The sequence below is a fragment of the Ursus americanus genome, chromosome 4 (genome assembly GCF_024610735.1).
Source record: "Ursus americanus isolate L20-20 chromosome 4, mUrsAme1.1.p, whole genome shotgun sequence".
Classification (NCBI taxonomy): domain Eukaryota; kingdom Metazoa; phylum Chordata; class Mammalia; order Carnivora; family Ursidae; genus Ursus; species Ursus americanus.
Window position 1 is genome coordinate 22674470 of NC_142130.1, and position 22241 is coordinate 22696710.

Genomic DNA, 22241 nt, shown 5'->3' on the forward strand with positions numbered 1-22241 from the left:
TTACCTGCCTATTGCATTTTCCCTTGAATGGCCAACCTCAGGGCAGGTGTGGAGACTAGACCTTATTTAAGAGAACATCACCCAAATGAAGACAGTCACTCAAATACTCAACTCCCTTCTTAAATGTAGTTTCCAGGAACATACCATTATCTGTTTAAAAAAAAAAAAACCAGCAAAAAGAATACATTTCAGCCCAAGGGATGCTGTACAAGAGACTAAAAACTATTTTTAAAAAACCCTCTAAGTATCAAGGTTAAAACAAAATCTTCTATGTCAACTGAGTTGTACCAGCCTTTTTACTCTTTTCATTTGCATTTATTTAAACACAGTTCTCAAAACATTTGAGTGAAATTGGGCTTCCTTTGGTAAGCAAAGGACCTGAAAATAATATTTAAAAAATGAACAGGCAAAGTCTTCAGTTCATCCACAACACAGGTGTAGTGTTCCCTTCTCTTTTCCCGAACTCTGAAGCACTCAGTTTTTTCCATAGTCTAAAAGCTAGAAGAACAAGAGTACATTTGTGGTGGAATGTATTGTCACTTGCTGATAACTAGTTGAAATACCATTATCCCCTTGTAACAGCTTTAAGAAATAGCCTTTTAAAGGCATACATTGTGTACCTCTTTTCTTATTCCCTGCTTTATATGATACAGATTACATAAAGGCTGACAAATCCACATTTATATAAGCATTAAGCATTGGCTGTATTGAAAGTTCTTTAGTTCTAATACTAGCAGTACAGGGTTACAGAGCATAATTTTTAACACTTAGTTGCAGGTATATTAAGTATAGTATGTTTTATGGATTGGAGGAAAATGGGTATTTTTGTCTCGAAATTTACTACTGACAACCTAATCTGAACAGTTTTGCTAAGCATTGATGTTAGAAAGAAAAGTAAAAACCAAACTTTATTGTTGCTTTTTACCATTTGGTAGCATTTTTACACACAGGCTTCGATCTTCAGAATACCCTGGATTCAGTAGAAAAACCTTTTAAATGAAGTTTTGTACAATAAAAACTTCTCAGCAGTCAAAATTTAGACTGTAAAAAAATACATGCAAAACATACTTTTCTGAAAACACTTAACTTTGAACAAAGCACCGAACTACACAAATGCAGAATGAAAACAGCATTTCAACTCCACCAAAAGTAGTCATCATAAAAGGTGTAAAAGTCACCTAACTTCACTAGGCACTGTTCACTTTTTAAACAGGAGACAATAAAAAATATTGTCCACAAACAATATCCCAACTCTAGGGTAGGTTTCAGAAAGTCTTCAACTTCATGCTTTAATAGCGACCTAGGAAGAAATAATAATCAGTCTTTCAGCACTGAAGAATATTTATCAAGTATACTTTCATGTTGAGACTTTTTAGACTATTCTACCATTACAAAATTCTATGCACCAGATTCTCTCCTGTGAAAAGGGTTACACTAGAAATCAAAGAAACAACACTGAAGAATAGAAATAACTGGGAAGTATAACTCAAATCCCAAGAGCTAAGGTTTTAAAGTCACCCAAATGTTTCCAGGCTGTATAAAAAATTGCAAGGCCACCTGAAAAGAAAAGCTACAAATGGTGACCAGAATATATCACACATTTACCATTTTAATTGGCAATGAGATTCCAAGGATTGTTTTCATATACTTCCTTGAACCGTACACACAAAAACCAAGGGTGGGTGGATTATAATATATAGATGAAACTACCCGAATTAACCCACTCTCTACCATAGTTTGATGACTTCAAGCCAGACTATTATAAAAATCGTAACAAGGTAAAAACTTACGAGGTGAGTATGATCGAGATCTAGAACGTGATCTGTATCCTCCACGACTATAGTAAGGAGAAGGTGACCGCCTTCTGTAAACAAATGCCAAGACTGTCTAAGACTCCATAGACTGAGGTTATAGACTAAATGACATACGAACATTGCAATAGTCATGGTATTTCAAAAGTCTGTTTTAGACAGTAAAACCATTAATCCCAAGCACACCCCAAATATTACTAGTGCTTCAAAGTGGTTAAAACTGACTTGAATATTAACTTGCTTACTGAGATGCTCTTTAAAGGCTAATAAAAATGCAGTAGTACAAGAAAACAGCTCTAAGGAATTAAAACTAATATTATGGATGCTTATCAATGACCTTAATTTATACTAACATCGCATATTAAGGTACAAAATGGGGCCAAGGAGTAGTTACCAGTATAAGCCCATTTCTGTAAACACACAAATGAAGTCATGGTTTTATTTCATGGGTTTCAGTTACAGTATTTTATGAATTTCATGCAATCCAATCTATATGATGCAATTTATAACTACCAAAATACTAGTAACCAAGTGTTTTTAAGGTGAGCCATTCTACCATGCACAGTGTAGATTTAAAATCGTCTCCTGCCATACCTGTAAATTTGATCCCTGTCTTGAGCAGCTCTCCATCCTCCTCCTCCTCCACCTCCTCCTCTGTGAGGGCAGAAAACAAACACACATTTTTAAAAAAGTTTTAAAAAGAATACATTACTTATGCAGTAAAATCAGAACTCCCACAGAGAAGAGAAAGGTCATTTTTTTAAGTAATGTCATTAAAGCGCTAACTTTTGTCACCTTTTTTACGAACTGGCATAGAGCTCTCTCTGGTGGCTAAAATGAGTAACAGAACAAATTATACTTCTAAAGTAAATGCTCAACTGAATTAAAATAAAACCTGAAAGTGTAATCTTCCCAGCCTCCAGATTAATCCCTTAAAGTGCCAATTAACACACAAATGTTCTTTCAAAAATGCTGCACCATAGGGGGCGCCTGGGTGGTTCAATCATTAAGCATCTGCCTTTGGCTCAGGGCGTGATCCCAGAGTCCTGGGATCGAGCCTTACACAGGGCTCCTCCAGGAGCCTGCTTCTTCCTCTCCCACTCCCCCTGTGTTCCCTCTCTCGCTGGCTGTTTCTCTGTCAAATAAATAAAATCTTAAAAATAAATAAATAAAATGCTGCACCATAGTGTCAGAAGCAAGCTTAAGGACTCACTTCCACAGATAATGGTTGACAAGCATCAACTTCTTTAAACATTCAAAACGGTATACAAAAAAAGACACCCACACCTCAATACCACACCAAAATAAGGCACCAAGGATAAGTGTTGTGGCCAATACTTATTGCACAATTTACATTTTCACAAGCAAGACAGGGTCTAAATTACCTGCGGCAGTTAAAATAGTTTTACTTCATTTTATATTCAAAACTATTTCTAACATATTTTCCTACTAACCCCTAAAAAAAAAAGGTTCAATCTTTCGGTAATTAAAAAACCTCTAGCCATTGTTATACCAAATTATTGCCTTTCGGCAATTATTTGGGCTCTTCCAAGACTTATTTTTCCTCTCTCCATTGCAGCATACATTAGAGACATCAAAAATGCTTCATAAAGCAGCGACTTTAAAAATGCAGCTTATGGGGGCGCCTGGGTGGCACAGCGGTTAAGCGTCTGCCTTCGGCTCAGGGCGTGATCCCGGTGTTGTGGGATCGAGCCCCACATCAGGCTCCTCTGCTATGAGCCTGCTTCTTCCTCTCCCACTCCCCCTGCTTGTGTTCCCTCTCTCACTGGCTGTCTCTATCTCTGTCAAATAAATAAATAAAATCTTTAAAAAAAAAAATGCAGCTTATGGAACTCATTTTAAGTACTAGTACAAAAAAATGAAAAATCTCAAGAATAGTCTATAATTCTGATTCCATTGCCATGCTCAAAACCAGGGATTTCAGTTGGTTTACAACTCGATGCTTAAAAAAAAAACACTATCCTATCATACTAATAAGTTAAACTGACTAGACACACAACCATAAAATCTAGTTCTAAACTCTAGCCCTACATTTCTTAGCATAAAATAGGATTAGTATAAAAATGATTTTATTAAACACTTAAAGTGTTTTTCAGGCCATGCCTTAAATTATGTTGCAACTGATTCAGGAGAAGAGATACTTTCCTTCAAATTTTTGGCAACTTAAATCTTGTATTATGGTTAACTTACCTGTATGATCTACTATAGTAGTCTCGATCATCATAGCCTCGATCATATCCTCTGTCATAGTAATCCCGACGGCGTGAGCTGCCACTATGAATAACATACCTTCGTAAGTATATTTCATCCGGTGAAATAGATTTTCACAGAATATCTTCATAAAATACCCTATGGCCTTTCCTATCTTCCTACGTACAACTTTGTTTAAAGCTGTTCAGACAACAGCAGCGGCATGGCTCATTTGGGTTCTGGGAGCCACAGCTGAGATCTAAGGACATGACTGGGCAACTGCTTCATGTATAATCGCTTTATCTCTTCTACTGGGCAAAATTACCTACTAATAACCCCCTAATTATTAATTCACAAACAGGCCTTTTCTAATAGAAAAGTTAACTAGAAAAGGATTATTATTCCTATTTAAGATTTCACTGATATGGGATAAACATTGTCCTTTCTCTGTCCCCCTATAACAATGTACATAATAAATATATTTTAAAAATCTTTGGTTAAGGGACACACAATCTGCTAATTTGCTTTCAAAAGTCAATTTGTTAGGCACACGTATTTTCCTGGAGGAAAGGAAAATGAAATATATGGAAGAATGTGGTTTCCGGAATGGGAAAATCAAAAGACTTCAACTCAGAGCTTTTGATCAACAGAAACACTGGTGAGAATGATGACAAAGGAGACAAGTATCCTACCATAGTCCAATGTAAAAACTGTGTTTTCCACTCTGCTTAACGAAATCAAAAACTGAAAAATGCACAGGAGTAATATTTGTTATAAACCTGACTTTACCTATAATGGTTAAGAATTCATCATGATAAAAATGGTGTTATCAAGAACATTACCAAGCAAAGCCTTTCTGTATGATATGGTGGGATGTCATCTATCTTACTGTGCAGCACAAATACAAGGTTTCCATTGAATATATTCTTTTGAATAGCCTTACCCAGTTAAAAAAAAAAGAACAACGCAGGAAGAATAATTTGTACTGTGCCAGGACTGGATGAAATGTCAAAGGTGTTCCCCCCCTAGTACATAGTAGTTCTTAGAGAAAATGCACTCAGCCATCAATCTTATAAAATAAACTTACTAGGTAGGTCTCCCCATGTAAATTCCTGGTGTCGGGGTATGTGGTCTTTTTGTTATAGAGAAATCAACTCTGATTCTACGTCCATCAAGCTCCATTCCATTGGCACGCTCTTTTGCCTTTGAAAGATACATTAAGTTATTACATACACGCAGGACAAAGCCACAAACTATCCCATATAAGATATACTTTTGTAAATATTTACAAATAAGATATTTATAAGAAACTATAAATATATCCTATTTACAATATAAAAGCAAAAACTGTTCTTATCCAAGTTCATTAGTACTTGGGAGTTAGCAATAGTGACTATTTTAAAAAGAAAAAAAATCCAGGTTAACTTTTACTTACTTCCTTGGCATCATCCACATTTTCAAAATATACAAAGGCAAATCCTCTTGAACGTCTAGACTGCTGGTCATATACGATAGACACATCAGCAATGGGGCCATATTTAGAGAACACTTCTCTCAGATCTCTTTCGGTAGTGTACAAGCTCAATCCAAATACTCCAAGACAGCAGTTGGGATCAGGATTTGCCTAGAAATGGAAAAATAAATTTTAAACCTTAAAATTTATCATAAACCGAAGTTAAAAAAATACATAAATTACCCAAAATGTCACTTATAAAGTAGATTTAAATAAACAATTAAAATTTAAAATCAGTATGTTATGGCAATAGCTGCAAGCATTTAAGAATGGGCAGAAAAGGAGCGCCTGAGTGGCTCAGTCAGTTAAGCACTGGACTCTTGATTTTAACTCAGGTCATGATCTCAGGGTTGAGATCAAGCCCAACGTTGGGCTCCACGCTGGCCATGGAGCCTGCTTAAGACCCCCCCCCCCCGCCAAAAATACTGCAAAGAGAATTTCAACCTCAGAATTAAATATGTGTGGGTGGGTGGGTGTGGGTGTGTGTGTGTAGGGAGGGGGAAATAGGGACTCATACTAGTGAATACCAAAACTGGTATTTTTGTGGGGGGAGATGCAGAGCAATTTGCCCAAAGGATTCACCTCCTAGGAATTTATTCTAGGAACAAGAATAATGAGAGTAGCATTATCTCCATAAGCCAGATGGAAAAACCATCTCAGGGAAGGCAAGCCTTATTGACACCTGAAATAAACTCCCTTAAAATTAAGTGGAAAAACCAAGAAACATTCTAAGAAGAGTATTAGAGCCAACCCAGAAAACTTCAGTAACATTAGTATGGTACATATGGATGGTAATGCACAATGGGGATTTTTTGATGAGCTGAGCTACACCACTGTCATAGTATTTTGCTTATGTGTAACTGATAGCCCAAATGTAGACCATTACGTAAGAAATACCTTTTAAAGAAACTTATTTCAAAACACTAAAAAGTCTCGAAAGAACTCTCACTGCTAAAAGTCTACTGTCAAATGTAATCAGTTCTTATTCTGAAACGAGAGATACAGTTCATTGCTTCAATTATTTTTTCACCTTACCCGATTCCCAACATGACGCCTGCGAGTAGACATGGGAGAATGACTGTGGCTATGCCGTCTTCGATAATCTCGACTGTAAGACCTGCTACGGGATCGTCTATGGGAGCGGGACCGAGATCTTGATCTTGTGTAATGCCTTCGAGAACTTCTTCTGGATCTAGACCTGTAAGACAAAGGCTTCAGGGTTATGACTGATACAGCTTTCAATTCTTCTAATAATCTAGAGTTAAACTCCGAAAGACAGAACACGATTCAGACATATATTAACATGAGACTGAGATATTTCTTCTGTATCTACAGTTATCGCAACTCTATTAAGAGCTCCAAACCACTACCCAGCTCTCTTCCATTTCTCAAGATAAAGGAGATCAAAAACATACTCAAGACCAATTAACACACTCAAAAATTTGATAATCATAAAACATGCAGCACTTCACACTAGCTTGATTTTCCCTCAGTATACCACCCTCTATTTTTCGGTCTTTCCCATTATGCCCACCATTCACTTAAGATAAAATCACCATCACCATAGTTTTCTCCAGCAGTGTTTTAAAACCAATCAATCGCTCTTAACTAGAGTCATATGAATTATTATCTAAACCAGAAAGGACACATTGTAAGAGAGAAAAGAGGTGCAGTTAATTATGCCTGACAAAAGGCATAAACTGGGGCTGTCCTGGGCAAACAAGGACGTATAGCCTACTCTTCACCAGCGTTAAAAAAAAAAAAAAAAGTGCGCTCTATTAAGGTATTATTTTTGTTTTATACACACATGTATATAATATTAGACTATACCTATTTATCAAGAATTGCAGTTATGAAAGCCAATGTAATGTTCTGCAGTCTATTTGTCATACTTAAAACCCATAGTGAATCCTTACAATTCTGAAGAACTAGTACTATTACTAACTGCCTTTTAAAGATAAGGAAGCTAAAGTGGAAAAAGGTTAAGTAATCTGCCCAAGCCAGAAAAAATAGAGGTAAGATTTGAACCCTAACGCCAAAAGCCCAGGCTCTTAACCACTTAGTCTTCTGTCCCAGAACTTACAATTAAGTACATTGCTAGTACGAATATTAAATAAGCCAGTACGAATATTAAATAAGCCAACAAATGATCTAACCCTCTCTATCTTCCTAATTTACAAAGCACACACCAATTTCAAAGCTAAGAGTAACAGAAGAAAATCCCAAGACAGTCTTTCTTACCTAGATTCAGATCTGGACCTGGACTTTGATCTGGAACGCCTGGAATCTTCCTTGGAGCGAGACCTTGCAGGGGTATGCCTTGCAGATTTCCCAGATCCATGAGCACTTCCACTTCTGGAAGCAGAACGGGATTCCTACACGTAGATGTCAAAAGTTTAATTTGTATACTTTCTGGGCAACTTTAAAAACAAATAAGCTGCTGTGAGATAAATGGTGAGGGAAAGCAATCCCCTTCCAAGATAAGAAAACATAGGTAAGGGCAGGAACTGAATATACCTGGTATATTTACATTGCTCCAACTGACATAAGCCAATTAACTTGAACTTCCACCTTTTCTGGAGCAGGGATGAGAGTTAACTGACCCCACTCTCTTCAGAAAGGGGCGCCAAAGCCAAGCAGTTAAGGGAACTGTCCAAGGATTGTGTTTTGGGACTGTTACTCCATAAAGACTAGGGTGAGAAAGAATCTTATTAACTATGACACCTATACCTTATACCTATATTTCAATCAAGTTGCCATCAATAAAACAAAACCCTATGAAATTCATAAAACTTACTTTTAAAATGCCTTTTTTTTTTCCATAAGACCTCACCTTCTTAAGTTTTATTTATTGTTGAGTGGGAAAGAGGCAAGGACAATCTCAAGTCCTAGCAAAAGGCAGAAACCTAGTGGAAAGCAAGGACCAGCCTGAAGGACACTAAACCCTATTCCATCTAACCATGGTGGGAGGCCCCTAAGAATCTCAAATCAACCAAAAGGAGCCACAGCAGAAAGGCAGTGAACTGTGCAGAAGGAAGAGCAGAGAGAGTGCCAGAGATCTACAGCTTCCTTGGCTAAATGGAGATGAACCAGGGCAAACTGATGGGGATCTAGGAATAAGTAGCTATATAGGTTACATAAAGGACCTATTAAAACCAGAACAGATTAAATAAGGAGCTCCTATCAAGGTCCACTAAGGGAGGGAGTTCAGAATTGTATGTAAAAACCAAAGTCGTAGGTACATACTATATAGCCATAGCTTTCCCAATCAAAACTAGACTACCTAGTAGGTAAGTGGCACAGTAAGGAAAATCTCTAAAGAATCCAGCAAAAGAACGGGGAAACGGTAACTGGCTCATCAGTGAGTCAAAAAATACAATCAACTCATAAGCAGAAAAGACATACATATGAAGTAATGGAACCAAGGAAATATTCTGCCAAGGCACCAAAACAGAAGCAGCAGATTAAGAGAACAGACCCACTCAGTCTGATAGCAAAGGTGTATCATCAAGCAAGACCACATTATTTTAGGTTCCAACCAAAGGCAAATTAAAAGGCATAAAGTCTAGTGAGTCTTTCCACCCAAGATAGAGCAGAAATGGCCAGACCCAAAAGGAACCATAACATTACAGTAACTCATCCTAAGAGTAAGACTCAGTGCTGAAACTACTGGATAAAAGTTACCACCGGAGACCTCCCAGTGTAGTAAACTTTCAGAATATTCTGGCCATTCTTGAAAGGATAGAATAGGATTTTAAATTATAGCTACAGCCTTTTAAGATTATGTTCCGTGATCTACAGCATAACAGGAGAAAATGTGGCTCAGGGAAAAAAAATTCTATGCAATACAGAAGAAACTTAAGCTTTAAGTTTAAAACAGGAAAGAGTAACTCAACCAGTAAAACGAGTTCTGGTCTCTAGGCCTGAAAGAACTCTAGAAACTTTCCAGTAAGATTTCAGTCATTATAAAACACGGTGTGAAGGGACAGGAAATGTGACAGCCCCCCATGAGTTGACTGTAAAAAGGTTCGGTTCAAAGAAAAAGATGGTACTGCTATTAGTGAGAACAGCTACCTTTAACAAGGAATGGTTAGAGGGTGTACTGCAGCTTTGGGGACCCCAATTAACAATCTCTTGGCATTCTCTGGCAAATATTCTGCACACTGAGACATTTAAAAGTACAATACACCTCCCTCCCTTGAACAAAGAAGTTCTCAAAAAATAGGGGTGTGGTTTTGGACATCTTTACCACAGGCAAAAGCTAACCTAGAAAAGAAAATAGAAAAAGGGACCCCAAAAGTGAACTGCCTTCGTTTATTTCAATGCTAATAAAGATTATTTTCATGGAATGACTATAGCTTTTAATGGAAACCAAAGAAAACAATTTACACTGGAAAGGAGAGCTGAATATGCTCACAATAACAACTCACAGTAAGAACTAAAAGATTACCAATAAAGTATTTAACAATTCAGTCAGCCTAGGGATCGGAATATAAGGGAAGAAACGGTAGAAAAGTCAGGATCTCTTTGTAAAGCCTCTTGCTTCATTAAAAAGAAAAACCTTATTCTAACCTGCTTTACCAGTCTGCCCACTGGGAAGAGACTACTTTTAGCCTAGCAGACCAAGAGTCAAAGATACAGTATCTGTGAAATTATAAGTCTTTCCCCTCAGCCTCTAAAACTAACTGGCTATATGCGTATATATTTTGTAAGCAATCATTTCTTAGGCACCAGCCAGAATGCAAAGATTTTCCCTTTCATGCGGATGTTTGGTGAGGCTAATACCTAAACAATGCCTCCACCACCTCCTACCTTTCTTGTCAGGGATGTTTCTTAAAGAAGTGAAACCCCTTTTTGTAGTTATGCTGCCCATTAGCTGGTTTGGAAATACATATTCAAGGAAATTTAGACTGTCCAGAAGAAATGAGACCTAAAATTATTAGCCAAATCTAAAAACAAAGTTAACTTTAAACCTTAATCCATGGGCAAATCTACAAAGCCAGTTGGGAAAGCCTCCACACAAAGAAAACAGAGTCCACTCTTAGGGCTAAAAAATTTTACGTGTCAACGCATTAAAACCCTACCAAAAACACTACTCTGGACCTTCAATACCTCAAAGAAAAGGATCATGAACTTAAATATAAATAACAAAGCCAAATAATTTCCTGAACCAAGTTTTCCTAGATTAATCTTAGTCATACACTAATAATATACAACTTAAAAGGAGCACGTCAGAAAAAAACTATTTCAAGCCTTTCGACAAAATAATCATCTCCACCCTACTCTGAGAATGGCACTATCTTAGAAAAACTTTTTGAAAGAGATAAAGGAAGTGGAAACCATCTGGAACCACCAAATCACTAAGGTTTCTCCTGTATTATTTTAGAACTAGATGCAGTAAATTAGGTTCTGAACAGTGGCTCTTAAACAGAGATATACAGTAAACCTACACAGTATTTAAGAATACAGGTCCCTAAACTAGAGCTCATTTTAGTTAACTCAAGCTGGTCTTCTACATTTCTCAGAAGCACCCTACATATTCATGATGCTAATTAAGTCTCAATGACTTATTCAATTTCAGAGTTTTATGCTTCCTATTGATTTTCCTTGGCAAAAGCATCTTCTTGGAACCTTATTTCTCTCATTTTCTTTGCTCCACCTGCCTCAAGACAAGAGACCTATCTCCCTCTTACCTCCCCAATAGCCAGGGTGGGGGTTAGAGGAGGAAGATACTTTGGCCAACAGGTGGTGGTGGGGAAAAACCCTGAATGGATGGGATGGTCCACCAGTATCAGTGTTTAGTTTCACCATACATCTATCCAGCTTAGGCCATATAATCAAATTCCAAACTGCTTTCCTTCCATTTAGAGGCTTAAGAGGTCTTTCCTCTTTTGGACCCCAAGAACCTTTCAGGTCTCCTGATAAAAGAACCCATGGACTTGAAATAGAATATCCATTCACATCTCTTACCTCAGCTCTCTGCCTAATCTGTAAGTAATTCAGAATGCAAAATGAACATTAACTTAATGTTATTAGTTTATACATGGCAAAAAATTTTACAAACCAGTAATTGGGACAAAACCAAAGCTGGAAACTACTATAAACAGGAATAATTTTCTTCTCCTTGCAAAACACAGAATTGTAAAACACGAATTTCACATCGACAGCTGGCCCTAAAACCCCAGAAAACAGATCCTTTTAGAAATGTCATTTAAGCCACTTTTTCCAAGAGCTGGAAGATCGGACAACTCTCAGAGAAAGTTTTTTTTAGGTTGTCTTCATTTCAGGAAGGAGAAGTGATACCCCTGGCTTTCCCAACAGGCCCAACTGTTGGTTAGCTACCACTGGTTATTATTTTGACACATATACTTGTCCCATCCAACTGAAAGTATCATTACACTGATCATCTGTTTCTTTTATTCAACTAAAAGAAAACACACAGATGGGGAAATTATCGAACTTGGAGGTTTCTTTTTCCCAAGTAGTGGGAGCGGGGAACCAGAGTAAAGCTACTTTATAATCTATACCTCTCACATCATTCTAACAGTTAAGTGTTAATAGCAGAAAATGAGAAAAGGGAACAAAGCTGTTTTCTGAATAAAGCACCTACCACTATTGCCACTTTGGAGTCAGAGATCCTGTTCACTTGTGTGACCCACCTCAGTTCTAAGATAAACTATTTTTTTAAAGCAGTAATCCTAGCCATTCACAGCTGGAAAAGGCATTAAACAGGAAAGAATTAAGAATCATTCTTGTGAATTTAGAACCTGCACCTTGAAAGGTAGGGCCTAATTGGTCATAGCTTTCCACTATGCCATCTGGAAAGAAAATATTTTCATAAACGCCAAAAGGAGCTAACTATCCTCTTCACTGGTTTGCTTCAATTTTGAAGGTTCCATTCTATAACCATCCTGGTGACATTCTTTAAAAAACTATGACAAACACAGAAAATATTCTACTATACATTGTTCAGTACTGAAGCATAGGGGGTCAGTGAATTTTAAGAGTCCATGGAGGTGGCACAAACCACCAATTCCAACTCTGGAGGTACTCGCTCATACTCCAGGACCAGCAGAGTTAGATGAAAAAATCTAGAGGGACAATATGAAGCCAACTGTTACCCATGCTGGAGAGCTCATTCCTGCCTCATGTTTGACTACAAAGGGTTATTATTTTTTTAAATTGCATTTCAATCATTTGACTAAGAAGTTAAAATTAGAATTACCTAATTTAAACGTTTCCCCTGGAAGGCACTTCTTTGCCCTGTATATATTTTCTTCTATTAAACAAATAATGCATGCATGTTTAGCAAAATATACAGGGACACATAAACAGACTAGTAATTACTTAGCGTAGTGCTTTCTGATTCCAGATTACTTCTTATCTTAACTTCATTTTTATTTCTTTTCTTCATTCTTCCGTTTCAAATTCTGACTTCTTTCATCTTCCCCACTTCACACAAATTGCTCAATATTCTACAAGTGGGACTTCTGGTCTGATAATTAGCATGCATTCTTTCTTTTATTTTTTCAAATTTCAGCTTCACTTATTCCTGAGCTTCAAATACTCATTTATAAAACTTGTCAAATGACGACTTCCGCATTTTCCTTCTTCAACATTAACCTTAATAGAAAAAGAACAGGATGAAGATATTTTAAAACTCCAGGATAAAATCCAGTGCCAAAACTGAAACTAGAAAAAAAAAATCCCTTTTTTGGATTTAAAAAAAAAAAAAAAACCTAAAATATGCAGCTCAAAAACCTGAAACTAGCTTCCTGTTGGTTCTAAAATATATAAGGTAATCAACCTCAGTTGTCTACTCCAAATAGATCTGTATCATGCTTAAGTTTAATTCGAAGTGCTCAACTGAACATTTGCTGTTCATCTCACATTTAAGAACTTTAATTACAATTCACACTTCTTACTTATTGTATTCATCAATAGAAAATGTTAAGTGTCAAAGCACATCTCTAGTCAAAAAGTGACACATTAATACAAAAGTGCAAGAAAGGAAAGCACGGACAATTCATTTGTACAGTGATGACAAGGCTCAGGGTTGGAGGCTTACAACTTGTGACTTGTCTAGATAATAAAGAAATGTATTTAATGTCACACATTTTTGTACTGCATATTTAAAGAGCTCTGAGAAGACAGTGTCAGGGAAATCAGAAAATTTGGACTAAAGTGCTCAAAACCCACCCCTAGAAAGCTGCTCTAGTGACATTTTAGAATATGAAAGTTTCAACTACTAAATTTAGCACTAAAATCATAAAAAGACAAAATCAAGTCAACCAACTACTATGTCCAAGTAGCTATGAAGGAAAGCAGAACAAACTTGAATCCAGCAGTGGTGTTTTCCAAGAATTTTTTAAAATTCCCCCTCAATGAACAAAGTACTAAAATCTTCTGCAGTCCAAAGGAGAAATCCTACTTTTTAAGGTGGCAATATTGGGAGAAAATTATAGCTCACCTCCTGAAATTATTCAAAAAACTCAACATCACTTAACAGATTATAATAAAGTATAAAAGTGTATGTTGAACACCCTGAACAAAATAAATAGTCCTCACAAAACATCCTCGTTCTCCTTGTCCTGAACTTCACCTTAGGATCTTTCATTTGTCAACAATTTCCTCTCTACTAGTTTTATTTTCTGTTGGGGTGATTGGGTTTAAAGGTTTCTTTAAAAAAAAAAAAAAAAGAAAAGAAAGAAAGAAAGAAAAAGGAAAAAGTCCTTATAAATCTGTCTGGATATAAAGACAACCATGGCTATCATGGGAAGTGTTGTGATGTCTTTCCTAAGAAAGCACAATTTTCAGTCTAGTTTTTTTTTTTGAAAGTCAATTATTGTTTAATCCAGGAAAAATTTTAAATAGCTTTTTATTTAAGGGAGTCATAGTAATTGATTTTCTTTTAATATCCATCACTAAAATGTAATGGGAATCTTTGCTGGCAGCACAAATGTAATCGTGGAATCAGAATGCCCAAGCAGGTTTCCTCTTTACGGCCTCCTAAAGATAACATACAGATACAGGGCTTAGATGCAGAAGATACTAGAATGGAGGCCAAAGCTCTCTAGGTATTGGAACTTTTCAATATGGATGCCTTCCTGCTTTTCTTGTATTACCCCTTCCCAACCATCTTCCTCCTTTTATATTTGAAGATCAAAACATGCCGCTAGATAATGTAAATATTAGGTTTATTCAACTCAACTACTAAGCTCAAGTGGCCACTTTAATAAAACCAGATGACCAACGATTGGGCTAATGTTATTCTCCATTTGGTTAAGAGATCCTACTTAGAAATAAGCAAAAACTTCTCCCATCACACAATTTTTGTTAAAAAACAATTCAAGGGATTTTGGCTGGGATTCAAATAACATTAAAAACATGTACAAACTCCACAGGTTGCTGACAAGGTAATATCTTAAAAATTGAAACGGCAAAGAAAAAGTTTATCCTGCTAGAAATATAAAGGTTAATGCTCGCATCGATGGACTATTTTATTTTTCTGTAGTCGAACTTTACCCGAAGGTTGGGTGGAGAAAAATCTTCAAAAGACTGAGAAAAATCCCCGGGGGTAGGGTGGCACCCCCTCATCCAGACTTGCCTACATCAGTTGTAAGCCCACCTCTTGCATCAATAATACAGACTCTGAAAAGGAGGGCCTCACGCACGCTGCACTATCGGGCAATCTACGTTGATCAAAGTAGCAATCTGAAAATAACCTCCACAACCTAATTCAAAAAGATTTTGGGGAATTTGAAAAGTCTAATTTACTATAGTGAAAAACTTTTTCTGGGCTTGCTTAAAAACAAGACTAAGTGACAATAATACCTGAAATTCAATGCAACCCATACCCCAAAAAACTAAGTTGGGTAAAAACACTTAAAATTTCCTACACTTCAATCACCATCCCTTCTAAAAAAAGAATTACGAATGAAAACTGATCACCATAAATAACACAGACTGCTAAGGCTCAAAAAATACACCCATTTGTAGCTCTGTCCTTCTCTTGGGCAAAATGTGAACTATGAAAATGTTAAATACTTATCACTTAGGTTTTGGGCTTTATTGGAGATAAAGGGGGAAAAGGTAAATGCTATTAACATTAACATCTCTCACCACCTGAATTCCTCTTTAATCTTTTGACAAAACCAGAGTACTTACCTTGTAATCACTTGTAATTTCAGTTTGAAAATGCCACCTTCTAGTTCCAGACAACATCCACAACATTAAACATTCTTAGTTAAAACCAAGAAAAATATTCTTCAACCTGGTTTCTTCAAGAGACTCGTACCTAACCAGACTCACAGTGAAACAATGCAAACTATTTCCTCCCACTGGACATTAATTCAATCCTTTATTAAAGGAATTGGTGCGATGGCTGTTAATTCTTTAGAAAGAAATAGATTGAGATGTTTCAGTATTTGAAAATCAGAATTCAGAGTTAGGGGCTAAAAACGAATACAGAAAGACAACCCAAGATTAAGCAGAAGACAAAAACTGCAGAAATCTGAAAAGGAGTTTGATGGGATGGTATCCAGATGCTATTCATCTCCATAAAGAATAAGATTAAAGATAATATATCTACATTGCAAACATTATTTCTACAAAAACTATAGCCCATATTCTACCAGAAATTTTCTTAAAACTGCTTGCTCTTTGTAATCCTAACAGCAGGACAAAAATCAAAACCACCTGGTTCATACAACAGTGTTTCCTTAGTTTCTGTATTCTCTACGTATAGATGTATTTGTAGAATCTAAAGAAATTACAATCATTAGGAGGGTAGAACATTAATCCAGTGCCAAGACCAAACACACAAACACTGCATACCCTAAATATTGTGACCGTTAGTGGGCCTTAAAGATTTACTACCCCCGAATATTACTATGCACCTCCAAACTTGCCACCAACTCGTTTATCGTATTCTTACTCGTCCAAATTGTGACATAGCTAAGAATACTTCCTTTTGCAAAGGTGCTGGTCAGCCCTTTCCCAAAAAATGTTTGCCAGCAATTTTTGGAAAGTACTGGAAGAGAACTGAATTTGAAGATGAAAAATGATTTTGCTCAGGTTTGGCTACATCAAGGAAATCAACTCTAAAGACAGATTTTAATTTAAACCTATCAACTTTCACATGAAAAAACCCACAAAGGTAAAAGCTACTCTGCCATAAAAAAGTGTGACGTGAACCACAAAAATTCTAGAACGTACCCTAAGTATGCATTTAAAGAGAGCTAAGGGGACACACTTAACCACAGTTCTAAGTGTCAATATATTCATTCAATAAGGGTGATCAAACAATTTACTGCACACATACACAACCAGTCTGTTTAGGAAAGGAACTTCTGAAGTCTAAAGAAATAAAAAAATACTTCTAGAACTATGCTGGAGCCAGGGGTACAGGAATGTCTGGATTCTGGACAGCAAAATTAAGTGGGGGATGGGGTAAGTTTGCAGGTGGGTGGGATTCCAGTCAAACCCAGGAGGTCTATGACAAGTGATTACATTAACAGTACCAATTAGGCTTGTATTAATGATTTACATTAATAGTTTGAAGTCTTTGAGGACCTAGAGTGGATTTACAGTAATTTTTCAGGCTTCAGAGAAGCTATTCATACCAGTCATGTCCAAGATTATTACCCTGAATGCAACTTTTTCACTGCTTTCAGGCCCTTTCAAAAGCAAGTTTTTAGCCAATCAGGCCTGCCTGTTACGTACTTAGTCTTTTTATGGCATTGTATCTAATCTGTTCCATTACGCTTTAGGGTTTTGCCAGACGTTCTTTAGGAACCTCAACGTGTTTTTTGTTTAAAGGTCTATTCTAACCTCTTCAGGTTCCAATACACCAATTGGAAAACAATCTACATACAAAATAAAATGCCTAATAAAACAACATGGAAGTATTCCACTACTTCAAAGTTTAGAAACCTTCTAGGATTCAAGACTCTTCCGTAAGAAAAAATACTGATTTCTAACATGCAGCTTGAAATTATTCTATAATTTTCCTTCCATAAGAATTTAGTGAATAGCTAACCTATGTGAACAAGATTGTGGAAAAAAAATAGGATATGTTTCACTACTAGAAAAAAAAATCAAAAATGTCTAATAATTGGGATGACGCCCCTTGAGCGGTCTCAAGCCAGGAACCCACTTCCAACAATTGTTTCCTCCCTTATGTAAAATACGCCAATTTATTTCTGGACAATTTTCATCTTCACAAGCACACCATTTCAAGTAACTTATTCAGGCATATTCAAATGAGAGCGCTTCTATTTAGAAACTAGCCATTTTGTATTCTCTCAGCGCAAAAAGTACTAATTGTTTAGAAAATGGGAAGACTTAAATTTCTCATTTGCTTTCCGGTACAAACTCCAGTGACTAGTTTCAACAGTATAGTCAACTGGTAGAATCAGAAATCACAGCTTTAACAATCTGTGGGCTCAATCCAAACTTTCTTACCATAAGAAAGCAAGGGCTTAAAAATAATGGTACACGCGCCGGTGACGGTGTCATCAATCTTCTTAGAGAAAACTGTAAAAAGCCGATATTCCTCTGAACAGGTGAAGCCTGGTTATTTCAAACTAAATCAATCAGATTTGTCTCTACAGTTACACAGTAAGTTCAACAACGTTCCAGGAGCTAAGACAGGAATTAAAAAAAAAAAAAAAGCCCTCCCAATGAAGGGCCCCAAATCTATTTTATAGGAGTTTGCTTGCGAATATATTTGAACAGATTTACCTGACGACTGCTACTCAGATCTTAGGATGGCACTAGGAGAAAGGGAAAACCTAACAGGTCAACTGTAAAAGAAGCCAACTTATTCCTATCAAGTTAAAAAATTGAATTCTATGGTGCTTTTTATTAACCTCCTTCTAAGAAATTCTCCATAACCTCCAAAATGTGCAAGATTCTGACAAGTTTCGTATTTTGCTTCTTCATTAATACCCACAGGCTTGCAACCAAGCTTTGCATCACGCTTTTTAAGTCCGGAAACGGTCTTATTCCTGCAATTTAATTAACCTCCACCGAACTCCACATCTGGGAGGTGGAGACTCAGAGTAAAAGTGTACCAACACAGGTTGTGGTTCACAGAATTAGAATGCCTCAAAACAAAGGAAATAACGGCGCCATAAACCGTTGCCCGCCAGTTTCTTCTACACAATCCCGTGAAAAATATCCACTCCATGAAACAAGAAAAGCTCTGCGGCCTCGGGGTCTAATCCACTGGATGCTCTGAGAACGATTTTTCGTTTGAAAGCACTCTCGGCATTGAAGAAAAGCACTCCATTTAGGCCAAACACAAAGCCCGCGCGATCTCCTTGTAACGGGCCCAGAACTTGTCTACCTCGGATTAGTTTCCCCCACCCTAAAAGAGGCCCCCAAGAACACCCTAGATTCCGTCTTTCCAGGGTCCATAAAACGATCCTTTCTTAAACTAAACACCTGGCGAAAACCCCAAGAGAACGCTGCCCTTCTTTCTCCACCCCCACGCGGCCCTGTGAGGCGCGGGCCCGCCTTGACGCGCGGCTTCTCCGCCATTTTGTGCCTCTGGCAGCGCGCCCGGCCCGCCAGCCCAAGATGGCGGCAGCGAGACTTCGCAGGAGAGCAACGGCGAAATGAGATACCGCTCCCCTCCCCCAACACCAAGGGGACGCAGCGGCCATTTTTAATCTTTTCCCCTCTTCTAACGGAAAAAACCCGCCGTCTCGAGTAGGGGGCCACATAAACTCGCCAGTGGCCTACTTAACGACTAAAGACACTCTCCGCAAGGGCTTTTTAACCCCAACTCCCATGCTTCCCAGCCTCAGACTTCGGAGCCGAAATCGCCCGTCTCCAGGTCCGAGGGCGACGGGCCTGGGAAGAGATGAAAGCTGGGTCCACACGGCCGCCCCCTGCACCACCTCTACGTACCCGCTCGCCGTAGTTCTGCTCGCCGCTGTCGCTCATGACTCCTAGGTGCTGCCGCCGCTCGACGTGCTTCAATCGAAGCTGCCAACCTCTTGCGCCTTCTATACGGAGGCTCCGCCGCAGCCTCACAGAACGCACAGGTTCCCGAGCCGCTGAGTACCGAAGCGCTCCGCACCGCCTCCGCACGGGCTCTAAGTCTGCCGGACGTGACGCGGCGCTCCTTAACCCGGCCCCTCCCCCTTTCAGAACGCGCGCTTTCTTGGCTCCGCCCCTCCGCTCTTGGCCTTCCCTTTCTAGCAGTGGCGCGTCCGGAACCGGACGTGACGTACGTCCCGCAGCTCGCCGGGCCCTGCCCACCAACTCTGAGTCTCAGTGAGGCGGGAAAGTCAGGGTGCTGGCCGGCCTTCCCTTGTGATTGGTAGTCGCTAAGGGGTGCAGCGATGTCACTGGCCTCACCCGAATCTCTTCTGGAATTTTCCAGGGAAACCGGCCTGGCCATGAGAGGGAGGAGATGCCCTTTTCTCCCATCCTTGATTCCGTTATTAATTTTTGTCTTTTTTTGTGTCTTCCCTTGGTTGGAGAGGGCGGCTATCCCTATACTGGGTCCCATGCCTTACTTTTTATTTAACTTCAATCGTGGATGCTTCCTTCCTGGAAAAGAAAAAAAAACCTTCATTTGAACACCTATTAAGTGCCCAAGCATTATGTGAGTACTTGATGTGCTGAAATTAGACACAGTCTCTATTCTGAAAAAGTTAGTGGTCTAGTAAGGGGGAACCATTAAACACATGTATAAACTATGATTTTAAGCGCTAGAGGTATCTACTATAATGATGTCACAGGAGGGATGATTAATTCATTAATCACTCAACAGCATGATACACAGCGGATTCTTGAACAACATGGGTTCGAACTGCTCTGGTCCACTTGTACTTTTTTTTTTTTATATATATAAATATAGGACTGTACTGTCCAGACCTTATCCTCTGCACCTGTCATTTCCCCACCCATTAAAAAAGAAATATAGTACCTGGCTGGTGAGGTACTTTGGTACCTGTAAAGAGCATTTGATTTTTTTTAAAAACAGCTTTACTAAGATATAATTCACATACCATGCAATGCTCCCATTTAAAGTGAACAATTCAAATGTTTTTTATTGTATTTACTGAACTGTGCAAGCATCACTGCAATTTTAAAAGTTTCATCACCCCTAAAAAGAAATCTGTACTCATTGATAGTCATTGTACATCTCCCTCTACACCCTCCTCCTGGAACCCTCCTACCTCTACGGAATCTGAAATATACTTTGTCTCTATGGTTTTGCTTATTTTGAACCTTTCATATAAATGGAATAATATGAAGTCCTTTGTGGTTGGCTTCCTTACTTCAATGTGATGTTTCCAAGGTTATTCTATGTTGTAGCATGTATCAGTATTTCATTCTTTTTTATTAGTGAATAATACTTTATTATATAGTTATCACATTTTATTTATTCATTCATCAGTTGATAGACTTTTGCACCCAAAAGCACATTTTTCCACGTTTTAGCTATTATGAATAATAATAGCTGCTGCTATGAGTATTCATGTACAAGTTTTTGCCTGAACATACATTTTCAGTTATTTTGGGGATATACCTAGGGGTGGAATTGCTGGGTTTTATGGTACCTCTATGTTTAACTTTTTGAGGAACTGCCATTTAATTCTAGCTACCCTAATGAGTGTGAAATGGTATCTCTTTGTGGTTTTGATTTGCATTTTCCTAATAATGATGTTGAGCATCTTTTCATGTGTTTATCAATCATGTGTAGATCTTCTCTGGAGAGATGTCTATTCAGACATCTATTCAGATGTCTTGCCCACTTTTAGTTGGGTTATCAATATTTTTATTATTGAGTTGTAAGAATTGGCAGTTTGATTCTTACTTGGTACAGCATCAGTATTTAAGGCACCTGAGACCCAGAGGTTTGGTGATGACTCAAGGTGACAGTTGTCCTTTTTTAACATATTCTCTAGAGCCATCCTCAATTGTTTTCATGGTTTCAATCAGTGACCTACATGCTGCTGGCTTCCAATTTTATATTTACACCTTTGAACACCCCCCTCATTTTTGTGCTTAAATTCCTGTTGCCTGCTTAAATTTTTACCTGGATATTTCAGAGGCTTATAGGAATTAACATGTCCAAAATTAATTGTTTTAATAATTTCCTCTTCTGCCATCTAAATGTCTCTGCTAAAACTTTCTTCTCTCTTCCCCTTCTTATTTAATTAGTTAACATATCTCATCAATTCTACTTCCTGTATAATTAAAATTTTTTTCTTGTCTTCTCCATGCCCCTTGCCACCATTTATCAGGGCCTCATCAACTCCGCTTACCTGGAGAATTTCTAATTAACCTTAGAAACTAAATTAGTGTTTGTGGAGTTTTTACAGCTTTAAGCATTTTAAGCAGCTTTATTTCAAGTTCTAATAAGCAAAAAATAGTGATTAAAAAGATTCAAACTATTACCTTGGACCTGGAGTTATAGTTTATGAAGATGAAACGGGATAGGGTGTACCTGGGAAAAAAATTCTAGTACACTTTTTTTAATTGTGTTTTGAATTTTGCAATGATCCCTTGTGTTTTTGTTCACTTATTAATTTCTAGTCATTTCATTGGCCAGGCTGTATCATTTCTAAACTTCCTTGTAGCCTCCCTGGGAAGAAGAGATTAAATTTCTTTTCCTTTTTAACACCTAGACACTTGTCAATGTGATGTAATTTAAAAATTAAGTGAGGAGCAAACCGATAGTG

General features: G+C 37.8%; 1 protein-coding gene and 1 long non-coding RNA gene across 3 annotated transcripts in view; one reads left to right on the forward strand and one right to left on the reverse strand.

Annotated features, from left to right (window-relative positions):
• The window catches only part of LOC123778921 (uncharacterized), a 98910-nt gene extending 95298 nt beyond the window's left edge, over positions 1-3612 (forward strand). For both annotated transcript variants that reach the window (XR_015724157.1, XR_006776036.2), the window contains one exon: positions 3391-3612. This is a non-coding gene — a long non-coding RNA (uncharacterized LOC123778921). The remainder of the gene's footprint in view (positions 1-3390) is intronic.
• On the reverse strand, positions 877-19661 carry TRA2B (transformer 2 beta homolog). Its single transcript, XM_045776584.2, has 9 exons — positions 19453-19661; positions 7777-7910; positions 6571-6733; positions 5458-5646; positions 5110-5225; positions 4023-4106; positions 2406-2465; positions 1791-1864; positions 877-1300 (listed from the first exon to the last, which is right to left on the reverse strand). The coding sequence occupies exons 1-9, from the start codon at positions 19486-19488 to the stop codon at positions 1290-1292; spliced, it is 867 nt and encodes a 288-aa protein (XP_045632540.1). The 5' UTR covers positions 19489-19661; the 3' UTR covers positions 877-1289.
• Between the last annotated feature and the right edge of the window lie 2580 nt (positions 19662-22241).